We start from the raw sequence: 12,726 nt of genomic DNA, 5'->3' as shown, positions 1-12,726 counted from the left end.
AATAAAGGTAATATTGCAATAAAGTGAGTCACATGAATTTTCTGGTTTCCCAGTGCATATAAAAGTTATGTTTACACTATACTGTAGTCTATTAAGTGTGCAATAGCATTGCATCTAAAAAAAATGTACATACTTTAAGTAAAAAATACTTTTTTGCTGAAAATGCTGGCCATGATCTGAGCCTTCAGTGAGTCATAATCTTTTTGCTGGTGGGAGGTCTTGCCTCAATGTTGATGGTTGCTGACTGATCAGGGTGGTGGTGGCTATGCCAGTTTCTTAAAATAAGATAAGAATGAAGTTTGCTGCATTGATTGACTCTTCCTTTCATGAAGATTTTTCTACAGCATGCAATGCTGTTTGATAGCATTTTACCCTCGGCAGTGAAACTGAGCATGAAGAGGTTAAAAAATCTTCCCTGGGCTAGAAGAAGAGAACAAAAACTTTGAGACAAGCTTTGCTCACTGCAGCTGTGCATATTCAGCATAATCAACTGTTGTTTAAAACTAACCAGGTCTTTCTGTCCCTCCTTAGTATAGGAGTGAGCTGTCTTTCCCAGGAAATCAAGGTCCAGACATCAAGATTCAGCCTCACAAGGCCAAACGCAGGCTGAGGATGAAAACTAACCAGAAAAGTCCAGGCAGTCAAGCGAAAGAAATTCAGTCTTCAAGGCCAAACACAGGCTGGTGGGAAGGTGCCAACCAGCACAGCCACGTGCTTCCCCTCTGTTACCTAAAACCCCAGCACATGCTCTCCCTCCCCTACCTAAAACCCCAGATAAAAACCCCTACCTTTTTCCGTTCAAGGAGGTGGATCTGAGTTCTAACTAACTCCCTTCTCCTCATCTGGCTGCCTTTCAATAATAGTAAACCTCTTTCCTTGCCACAAGCCTAGTGTTTTAGTTTTTTTCTTTATTGGCCCTACTATGCGGTGGGTAAAAGAACCCGTGTTTGGGTTCAGTAACAATTTGGTGAGCCAGCCAGGAGGCTCTTTGCCTGTGGCTCTGCAGCCCCAGGCTGGCCAGGGTTTCCTAGGAAGGAGTCCAGAGCTGCCTAAGTGATTTGCCCTAGGGACTATCCCTGGTACTTTCACTCTGACCTGGCACCACTGGCCCTAGGCACATTTTTCTTGTGGCAAGGAAACAGGCTCTAGATTTGTTTGTTAATTTGTTTGTCTGTTTGTTTGTTTTGGCTTCTGGTTTCGAACAGATGTCCTTTTGGTGAGTTTCCCTGTTAAAATTGACCAAGTCCTATTTTTCCTTTCCTTGTTTGCCTGTTTCAGGGGTTTTGTTCCAGTTTACTGGAGTTTGTTCAAGGGGCTACGATTTTGTAGAAAGGACTAGGGATCTTGCTCAGGAGAAAACTCTGGGCCTCATTTGTTTTGGTTGACTTGCCTTGTTAAAACTGACTGGGCCTTATTTTTCCTTTCGTTTGTTTGCCTCTGCTTCGGAGGTTTTGTTCCAGGTTGCTGGAGTTTAGTCAAAGGGCTCTGACTTTGTTGAAGAGACTAGAGATCTCACTCAGAGAGGACTAGCTCTGAGCTCCATTTGTTTTGACATTTGTGTGTGTAGGCATATGTGAATGTATAATTTGTTTGCCTCTGTTTCAGAGGTTTTTTCTAGGTTACTGGAGTTCGTTCAGGGGGAACCCTGATTTCTTGAAAAGACTAATTCTTGGTTCCATTTGTTTTGATACTTGTGTGGAAATGCATGCGTGTATAGAATATGTGTTTGTGGGCAGCAGCATAACGGGAAACTCATATTCGATTCCCAGTGGCAGTCCTCTGGGTTATGTAATGCAAAATTGGGATGTTTTCGGTTATAAACCTATAAAAAAAAAGATGAAACTTAAATTGAGGTCTCAGCTTCCTCTCATGGTCTTACAGATGCTAATGAAAACAAGTTAACAAAGAATAAAAAGCTGAGAAAAAAATAAAGGGACTCCTCAACAAGGTGGAAATTTTTTTAAGTTTTTTAAAAAAAAATACAGTATATAAGACAGTGGGGGTAAATAAGACAAATATTAAAAGGGGGGAAAGAAAAGAGGAATCAAAAAGGGAAGAGTCACAGGACTCATCTCAGCAGGATGGAAATCTTTAGCTAGTTATTAAAAATAAAAATGGGATAAATGGAGTGGACATGAATGAGGTTAAAACAAAGGTTTTATATAAAACACCACCTAAGGTTGAATGGGCTAAAGGGACCCCCTATTGGCCCCACAACATTAAAGGACCTCAAACAAGCCCATTTTATTCACCCCAGTTTGAGAAAAAAATTTAAAAATCCAGAAGGCAGAAATCACAATGAGAAACCTGACCAACAATTGTTTGGGGCAACAGTTAGGCTGCTAAGGTTGATAAGGTTATAAAGATTAAAATTTATTGAGCTCATATTATATGAAGAGGTCATTTCAACTTTGCCTGAATGTTTTTTTTTGAAATGGATGTTATATCTGGCTGGGAATGCTTCCCCTACACAATATTATAGACTGAGACTTATTGATGAAATCCTAATGAAAGCTATGATTAGAGGTATAAGAGTTGATAAAATTAAGATAAAGTTTTTGTAAAAATTGATATATTTAAATAGACTTTATATAAAATGATTACATCTTTTTTGCCTGATTGTATTACAGATTATGTTATGGGGATAAACATTGTGTCTCACTGGGGAACGTTTCCCCTGACTGATATTGTAAGAGCATATAAATTCACCCTTTAGGCAATGTAATTAAACATGCTAAAGGAGATCTCACTTTAAAATGGCCAAAATGGGGCAATTTCATTTTACTCAAACTGGTGTATTTGCTTACGCAATTGGAAAAAGCCGGCTATAAAATTAAACAGCAAATGGTAAGCCTATTTTAATCTTTTAAGGCTTCTAAATAAAATCGGGAATACTTTATTGCCTCTTTAAAAGAAAATAATTCAATAATTAAACATGCCAGATTGGGAGATGCCAGCAGCCCTGCTAGCAAAAGAAACCAAATCTCCTCTCTCACCGAGCTTCCCTACTTCAACTCTCCCAAAATTCCTGATCTAAAACTAAGCAAGTGGAAATAAGTAAACTTTTGAGATAATTTGGAATTGTAATGGCCCTTCTCGGGAACCTGTGTTTCAGATGAGTCCACCTTAAGAGTCACCCTTAAGAGAGAGGATTCAAAACCTCTCATAATAGAATGCAGTCATTGATTAAGATGCAAAAGTTTCTAAAAGACAAAATGATTTCAAAAATAGCTCTAAAAAGGATCCTTAGAGCAAAGAGAAACAGAATCTTTAGTAAATATTTTTAGCCATCTGAGCAGGTCCATCTGCCAAGGAGCAATGGATCTAATTGTTCTTCTAAGTTTTGTACCTGAGACCCGGTTAAAATTTTGAAGATCTCTGTGTCTATCTGTATGTAAGTCTCTATATATTTGTCTGCCTCCAGATACTATAATGTCTAAAGGATGTCTATTTAATTGGCTTAAAGTAAGTGCTTATATAAATTATTTCTGAATGTAATGGAAACTAAGCCAAATGTCTTTCAAGTTAACGTATTATAAAATGATCTTTGGTAAACAAAAGCTTGTTTAAGTTTGTTGGTTTGATTAAAATAAATATGTTTTCAGAGTTATCAACATTGGATATGGTTATCCAACATGTTATCCAACATGTTATCTCTGTTACAAAATTTGTCATCAAAAAATAATAACTTAGAATAATATCTGATTGTGTCTGATGTCTGATGAGGGTTTTGTAGGCAATCTAGATATAATTATTGGGAACAAGTAAACTAAATAGATATGAAAAAGATGAAAGTTTTTGGGAGAACTTTTTAAAAATAATTATGTGTTATGGTGTATGTACTTAACTCAAAATGATGGCTGATTGCTTTAATGGCACATGAAGTTTTTGTGAGTAATCTAAACATAATTGTTGAGAACAAATAATTTAGATAGGTAAAAATGGATAAGAGGTTTTGGGTGCAATGATTATGTTTTATGATATATATGCTTGAAAAACAGCTTCCAAAATCTTTTTGGAAACTTTAGAATTTTGCTAAATTAAAAATTGATAAGAGGTTTTTGGTACAATAATTATGTTTTGTGGTATATATGCTTGAAAAACAGCTTCCAAAATCTTTTTGGAAACTTCAGAATTTTGCTAAATTAAGTTAAATGATAAAAATTTGTTGAGTATGTAGGTCATTTCCATATAAGATAAAATATTAGAAGTTGATTACTAAGCATAGATTTGCCTGCCTTTGGTTTCTTATCTCAAAGAAACTAAAAGATGCTTGAGTTTATTGATAAACATGTTTTGAGCATGCTGAGGAATTTTCTATGAGAAAGCATATATTTCTGGAAAGTGTATATACAAGGAAAGTAAAATATATGTTGTCAGTAAAGAAAGGATAAATAGTGGAGATATTTTTGTTTGTTTTGTTAAGAAAGATAAATTTGTCCTCAAGTACTAGGGGAAAAAAAAGGAAAGAAGGCATGGGACAAATTCTGAATGTAAAAAGTAAGAGACAGAATGTTTGCAGAAGTAAAATGCTGGAGTTTTGTGCATGGTCAAGTTGGTTAAAGTAAGCTAGTGGAATATTAGAATTTGGTTTTCTCTTTAAAAAAGATAATTTTCTTGAACTTTCGGTCTGCTCTTGATAAAGAGGCTATAAAAGGTTTTCCTTTGAGTAAGTCTACCTGAAAGACAGAAAATTTATGTTTTGTTAAAATAACTTCCTATGTTCAAAAGGACTGATATCTCTCTATTAATGTTTTTTTGACTGTTTTAACTCTCTGTTTGCCTTTGACACTTCTGTTGTCACCTTGGTTGAATGGATAACTAAACTTTGTTTCCTATTTGACCAAGTGTTTTAAAACTTTTTGATATTTTTGACAAACTTCCCCCAAAATTAAAATCTTTCTTTTAACTTAAAAAGGAAACTTTGAAAATTTCCAATCACCCTTGAGATTTCTCAAAGAATTTATTCTCTCTTTCTATAAAGAGGAAGATACTGAACTAATTAAACTTATTTGGTATGTTAAATTACTTGGGAAGTATTATCAAATAAATGATAATAAGCCTTCCTAGGTTGTATTATGTGGGTAAATGTTATTAATATAAGTGTTTTTAAAAAATTATATAACATTCCAAAACTTCTGATCTGTCCTGGTTGTCAGTCATAATTCTAGTTATTATCTCAAAGTGTTGTATGTCACAGAAATAGCCAAGTGTCTCTGTCAATTGCCATTTTGAGTATTTGGTCATTGGCAGACAGTTGTTGTTCTACTCTGATGTTTTTGCAAATATGTTTCATCTTCAGAGAGATGACACTTGCTGACACTTGCTCTAAAATACAGGTTTCTGATATACTTTCAGATTATGAAGCTGAGCTGGCTAGGAAATTATAGAACTGTAATGGAGAAACTGATGGCCTCATGAAACTGCTAACAGAAGATCAAGAGTTGTTATCATGGGACTGAATAAATGGATGAAGATGATTATAATTTTTTATGACTTTTTATTTGAAATATTGCTGAGTTTTAATGTTTTGTTTTTCCAGGTTTAAGGAAAACTTTTCCTTTTTTCTCTTAAGCTAACTATGACTTATAACAATTTGGTAAATTACAGTTTTGTAAAAAGAATTGAAACATTTACTTTTTTCTTCCTTTCTGATCCCACTAGAATTTAAAAACTTTTGATGAGTAAGTATTCTTATTTTCATGGCAATATAGTTACTTGCATAAGTTCAAAAATAATCTGTTTTCCTTATAGCAGGACACAATTGGAAACACTGGTTATATTACCAAGGCTTTGACTGGAATATCATGTTTCAGAGAAACATGCATAAACTCAGATATGACCATACAGCTTTGAGAAACAAAGATTGGACTTTATGGAATAAAGCCTCTTGGAAATATTGGCCTGGCACCTTGCTTCCAGGGTTTCCAGCAACCTTACCATGTGAGTAAGGAAAGTCACTCTCTGGCAGGTGCAGAGAACCCCAGGATATTTTGGGGACCTTGAGAAGAGAGGAATTCACACGAATCTGTAGATATTGCAGGTGGTGTCTGATGATAAGTCCTTGGTCTGGCTTTCCTGGCCTTGAGAGACCTTTAAAGATCAATCTGAGATTCCTTATAAAATGTTCCAGCAAAGCAGATTTAAAAGAGCCTTTATGATCAATTGCCATTCTTGCTGTGCTTATGTAAATAACGGGGCCAAGTTTATTAAAACTGGACTTATTTTGCAAACCAATGAATCGTAATTTGACTATCTTTGATAAAAATGAGGGTGATTTTAGAGAGACAAATCATGTTTCAGCAGGAACTATAATATATATTTGTGGATGTTGGATTCTGGTTCTGTTAATTGTCTTCAGTTTTTGTTTTCTATCTGTAAACTGGACTGTATCCTGAATTCTAGTTTCCTCAAATATCTGGTACAGATCTCCAAATTAACCTTTTCAGGTTTTTTCTGTCCTTTTTATTTGGAGTCATTGAGAACTAAAACCACCCTTTTTTCTGAAGCCCTGCAAACTGAAGCTAGACAACTTAACATAAACCTAAGAGAGAGCACCATGAAGCCCATGTTTGGACAATCCTCATGCCTGTTGCTGTGTAAGCCACTCAAAAGGTTTACTTGAATGCCTGATGACATCCTTGGAGATATTTAAAACTGCAGGGGATGCTTCACCCCTGACATCTAGAGATCTTCTTGACTGACCATCCTCTGGCATGAGAAATTGGTTTATAATTTGCTCCAACCATTAATCTTGGTTTTCTTTTTGTTTCTCTAGAAATGCCTCTTACTGAATATCTGGTTACTTGCTTACACAATGTAGGCCTAACTTTGGAAGACCCTTTCTATGTTCTAGAGATGATCCAAAAGACTTGGAGGGAACTCAAATTAAGGAGCTAAACACTGCCAGATGTTTCTTTGTACCATCTTGGCCATAGAGACTGGGTCCTATTGAAATCCTGGTCTTCATCCCTGCTGGATGGGACTATAGGAAAAACACCACAGGGAACATGAACCATGCCATGGAAAAACATCACAGCTGGGTTCACCGAAACCTAGGCTGGCTTCATACTCTAGACACTGACTTCTCTGAATCGTCAAGTGATTCCCTGACAGACTGCAAAGTGCTGTTCAGAAAACAGCCTTCTAAAGATAAGTAATAAATGACTCCCATATTCTTACCTTATTTGTTAGACTATAGACAGCAGGCTACTTGGCTACATCAGATTTCACCTGAGGTTCTAGGCACTAACCTTAATTGGTTTACAGGCCTCTTCTCCTGGATTCCCCAAGGATTGAGGTCCATTATGGTGAGGATACTATAATTTGGGCTGTCCATTTTGCTAATCTGTGTGGTCATCTGTGTAATTATAAAATGTGAACTTAAGTGTTGTTCCAAAGCCACTGATCAGAGTACTAAAATATTAGTAATGCAAAGCATATCTCGCTCTCCCCACCTGGTACCCCAAAATATTTTAAAATAAAGGTAAAACAGTTTCATTCCTCTGATCCTCATCTTTGCCCTTTTATAGCAGGAAGTAGCTAGAGCAGTCTTCACCTCTCATTCCCCAAGATTGAGGAATGATCGTAAGACAGTGGGGATTGAAGTTGGGCAGGAAGAGGTTAAAAAGTCTTCCCTGGGCTAGAAGAAGAGAACAAAAACTTTGAGATAAGCTTTGCTAACTGCAGCTGTGTATATTCAGCATAATCAACTGTTGTTTAAAACTAACCAGGTCTTTCTGTCCCTCCTTAGTATGGAGTGAGCTGTCTTTCCCAGGAAGTCAAGGTCCAGACATCAAGATTCAGCCTCACAAGGCCAAACACAGGCTGAAGATGAAAGCTAACCAGAAAAGTCCAGGCAGTCAAGGGAAAGAAATTCAGTCTCCAGGGCCAAACACAGGCTGGTGGGAAGGTGCCAACCAGCATGGCCATATGCTTTCCCTCTGTTACCTAAAACCCCAGCACATGCTCTCCCTCCCCTACCTAAAACTCCAGATAAAAACCCCTACCTTTTTCCATTCAAGGAGGTGGATCTGAGTTCTAACTAACTCCCTTCTCCTCATCTGGCTGCCTTTCAATAATAGTAAACCTCTTTCCTTGCCACAAGCCTAGTGTTTTAGTTTTTTTCTTTATTGGCCCTACTATGTGGTGGGTAAAAGAACCTGTGTTTCAGTCCAATAACAGTAAAACTTTCAAAATTGGAGACCCTGCTGCTGCTTTATCAACTAAGTTTCTGTAATATTTTGAATCCTTTGTTGTCATTTCAACAATCTTCACCAGGAATAGATTCCATCTCAAGAAACCACTTTCTTTGCTCATCCTTAAAAACCAACTCCTCATCCATTAAAGTTTTCTCATGAGATTGCAGCAACTCAGTCACATCCTTAGGCTCCACTTCTAATTCTACTTCTCTTACTATTTCCAACACGTCTGCATTTACTTTCTCCACTGAAGTCTTGAACCCCTCAAAGTTATCCTGAGAGTTGGAATAAACTTTTTCCAAACTCGTGTTAATGCTGATATTTTGACCTCTACCCATGAATTGCAAATGTTCTTAATGGCATCTAGAATGGTGAATTCTTTCCAGAAGGTTTTCAATTTCCTTTGCTCAGATCCATCAGAGGAATCACTATGTATGGCAACTATAGCATTACAAAATGTATGTCTTAAATAGTGAGACTTGAAAGTAAAAATTACTCCTTGATCCATGGGTTGCAGAATGGATATTGTTAGCAGGCATAAAAACAACATTAATCTCATTGTATATCTCCATCAGAGCTCTTGGGTGACTAGGTGTATTGTCAATGAGCAGTAACATTTTGAAATAAATCTCTTTTTTCTGAGCAGTAGGTCTCAACAATGGGATTAAAATATTAAGTAAACCATATTATAAGCAGATGTGCTGTCATCCAGGCTTTGTTTTTCCATTTATAGAGCACAAGCAGAGTAGATTTAGCATAATTCTTAAGGGCCCTAGGATTTTCAGAATGGTAAATGAGCATTGACCTCAACTTAAAGTCACCAGTTACATTAGCCCCTAACAAGAGAGTCAGCTTGTTCTTTGAAGCTTTGAAGCCAGGTATTGACTTCTCCTCTCTAGCTATGAAAGTCCTAGATGGCATCTTCTGCCAATATAAGACTGTTTTGTCTACATTGAAAATCTGTCGTTTAGTGTAGCCACCTTCATTAATTATCTTAGCTGGATCTTCTGGATAACTTGCTGCAGCTTCTACATCAGCAGTTGCTGCTTCACCTTGCACTTTTATGTTATGGAGATGGCTTCTTTCCTTAAACCTCATGAACCAACCTCTGCTAGCTTCAAACTTTTCTTCTGCAGCTTCCTCACCGTTCTCTCCTCTGTAGAATTGAAGAGAGTTAGGGTCTTGCTCTGGATTAGGCTTTGGCTTAAAGGAATGTTGTGGCTGGTTTGATCTTCTATCCAGACCACTAACACTTTCTCCATATCAGCAATAAGGCTGTTCTGCTTTCTTATCATTTGTGTGTTCACTGGAGCAGCACTTTTAATTTCCTCCAAGAACTTTTTCTTTGCATTTGCAGCTTGGCTAACTCTTTGGCACAAGAGGCCTAACTTTCAGGCTTTCTCAGCTTTTGACGTGCCTTCCTCACTAAACTCGATCATTTCTAGCTTTTGATTTAAAATGAGAGACATGTGACTCTTCCTTTCACTTGAACACTTAGAGGCCATTATAGGGTTATTAATTGACCTAATTTCAATACTGTTTTGACTCAGGGAATAGGGAGGCCTGAGGAGAGGGAGAGAGATGGGGGAATGGCTGGTCGGTGGAGTAGTGAGAAAACACACAATGTTTATCTGTTAAGTTTGCCATCTTATATCTGCGCAGTTCATGGCGTTCCAAAACAATTAAAATAGTAACATCAAAGATCACTGATCAGAGATCACCATAACAGGATAATAATGAAAGAGTTTGAAATATTGTGAGAATTACCAAAATTTTACAGACACAAAGTGAGCAAATGCTGTTGGAAAAATGGCACCAACAGACTTGCTCGATGCAGGGTTGCTACAATCCTTCAATTTGTAAGTGAAATATCTGCAAAGCACAATAAAACGAGGTATGCCTGTATAAATTTATGAAAAAATGGAAAAAAATTGAAGTGGAAAAGAGGAGTCCTTAATACAAGTCCTGCTTCTGTCTCTCTAGTGGTGTGACCTTTGGTAAGTCACTTCCCCTACTGGATTTATCCTTATATGGGAAATGAGTAGGTTCGATTAGACACTCTCCAGTTCCTTTTCAGTACTAAAATGTTATTTCTACATATGAGATCAATATTTTTGACATAGTTTAAAATGGACAGTATTTCAATAATAACAGTAAAATTTATGAAGAGTTAGCTCATAAATTTGGAAGTAATTATAACAATAGTTTTCCAAATCACAGTGTTAGAATTGATCCCCAAGTAACCCTGCTTTACCGTGTACAATATATGGAAAACACAAAGAAAACTATGCCCCAAATAGAAATAAGCAAGAAACTTTATCTTGGGTTTATTTTGTGCTTTTTTTGAAGAGGAATTTGAGTAACCACTGATGTAAATTTTTATAAATAACAATTCTATAAAACTGTCATGTTGTTAGCCACTCATCAAATTAAAATGCTTCCCTGACTTTCTCATTCAGAGATGAGACTATTCACTTGGCGTTCTCAAAAGTAGAAAGTTATTTTCAAATTAACACAGTCTGTTGAATTTACTTTTTGCTCATCACAGCTAAGATGCATTGAAAAATGAAGATGGGTACTTTTACTTACGTTTGCTCCTGTCCCCAACTTTTTCCCAGGAAGATTAAAAAACAAAGTATGCCCCAAAGGCCCATGGCTGGCGGCAGCAGTAAACCATGGATATAACCTTCTTGAAGTTACTCTCCTCTTAAATAAACTGAGCTTTGAAGGATTTGGGTAAGTTAGTTTACTGGTTAATTATTAATGTCAGAAAGAGGGACTTCTAAGTAGGAAAACTATAATTGGTAATGAAACACCCTTTAATGCTGAGGTATAAAGGTAGGAGATATAGGGATTTACACCTAAAGAATTTATGTTGACTAATACAAATAAAGGGATTCTAATGTGAGTTTGGCATTATGATGACTGGCTCAAAGCTGGAAACCAGTAAGTTGCATTGCCTTTGGCCTTCCTTCTCTTGGCCGGGCAACTGCTCGGACGTTGTATCATCTATGAGCATGCCTCTGGGATATCCACTCTGATACTGATGGAGACCTGCCTGGATTCAGTTTCAAGTTGAGGTGATTTTAGAATGGGTCTGGTTTAGACAGGGCTCACAAGGTGATCTTTCTAGAGAAGACCTGAGTGGTAGAGTCGTTGGCACTGGAAATGGTCTTAGGATAAGATGGATCTGCAAAGGAGGTCTATGGAATAGTTTCTTGGTCTGTCCCAGTCTAGAGAAGAAGTTGAACATTAGGTGGAGGAAAGATTGTGACTGGCAATGAAATTTTCATGCTTAGTATGCTGGCATCATTTTCTAGGAAATAAATAATCAATCAGATACTTCAGTATTTAGCAGGGAATGGACATCCTCCAATATCTATTAATTCATACACCACAAATTCAAAATTTGCATTCATTCAGACACAGAATATCTTTCTTTTTAAAAAAATAAACTCATGATGTACTTTTCAGTGAGGATGTTAACAATTTTAATATAAGAGCTCAAGAAAAACAAAACTTCCTACAACAAATGAATCTAGTAATTAATTGAGAATAAAATAAAATTTTATCTTTAAGATTTTTATGATGTTTTATTTTCACTAGAAAATTTTTTATTTACTACCTTCCTTTTATTAGCACTCATTTCTACTCTAGTATATAACAGCTACTCTATTTTAAAGTAGTAAAATGGATTTCTCTAAACATTTTTCTATTATTTAGATGTTTTTATGGTCACATTGGCATTCCTTGCTTTGAATTAATAAAGTTCTATTTTACCAACACTTTAGTACTGAATTCATTAGAAAAACAGTTGCACAAAGAAAAATTTGATACATGATTTTCACTAACGGTGTCTCTTGCATATGTTATTGAAATGGCAAAAATCTGCCACTATTGTCTGAACATCTAGCCCATTTATTTCAAAAGGAAATCTGTAAAATGATTAAACTGGGTTGCAAAACATGGGTCAAGTTAAAACAAACAAAGTACTTTTGCCATCATTTTCGGGAAAAGATATTTAGGCGAAAGCAAGAACACTCAAATCATCATAGATATTTGTATTTTAAGTACAAGGAAGTTTATTTTCTTGTATTATAGAGTCAATGTTGATAAATGATATTTGCAAACCATTGGCATGTTTCTCTGGTAGAAAACATTTAAAATATGATGGATCTCAAAGGTTCTCAATAGAACTAAAGTTCAACAATTTATAGATTCTCAACTGTGTTTAACTAAAATGTTTTATCTACCGTCTAAACATGGCTCAAAGATGGATTCTTCTTTTTTTTTTTTTAATTTTTTGTTTATTGCAGTAACATTGGTTTATAACATTGTATAAATTTCAGGTTAAAGATGGATTCTTCTTTACATTTTAAAATGTCAACGTTTTGCTCAAGTCTGGCTTTAGACAAATACTGCATCTCTGAAAGAGGAGATTCTAGGTCTGGCAGAAACTTTGGTGGTCACCTGACCTTCCTGCTAATGCCACCTCAGATCTACCCTCAGGATCAAGACCAAATAA

General features: G+C 36.2%; 1 protein-coding gene across 1 annotated transcript in view; it reads right to left on the bottom strand.

Annotated features, from left to right (window-relative positions):
- The window catches only part of LOC101404433 (complement C5), a 92,222-nt gene extending 81,367 nt beyond the window's left edge, over positions 1-10,855 (bottom strand). Inside the window, exon 1 of the mRNA XM_004423383.3 lies at positions 10,791-10,855. Within this exon, the coding sequence (XP_004423440.1) occupies positions 10,791-10,855 (65 nt within the window). The remainder of the gene's footprint in view (positions 1-10,790) is intronic.
- Positions 10,856-12,726: the final 1,871 nt, after the last annotated feature.

The sequence above is a fragment of the Ceratotherium simum genome, chromosome 29 (genome assembly GCF_057802395.1).
Source record: "Ceratotherium simum simum isolate JZ-2026a chromosome 29, ASM5780239v1, whole genome shotgun sequence".
Lineage (NCBI taxonomy): Eukaryota > Metazoa > Chordata > Mammalia > Perissodactyla > Rhinocerotidae > Ceratotherium > Ceratotherium simum.
The sequence above is the reverse complement of the archived record's forward strand: the minus strand, read 5'-3'. Positions and strand labels throughout refer to the sequence as shown.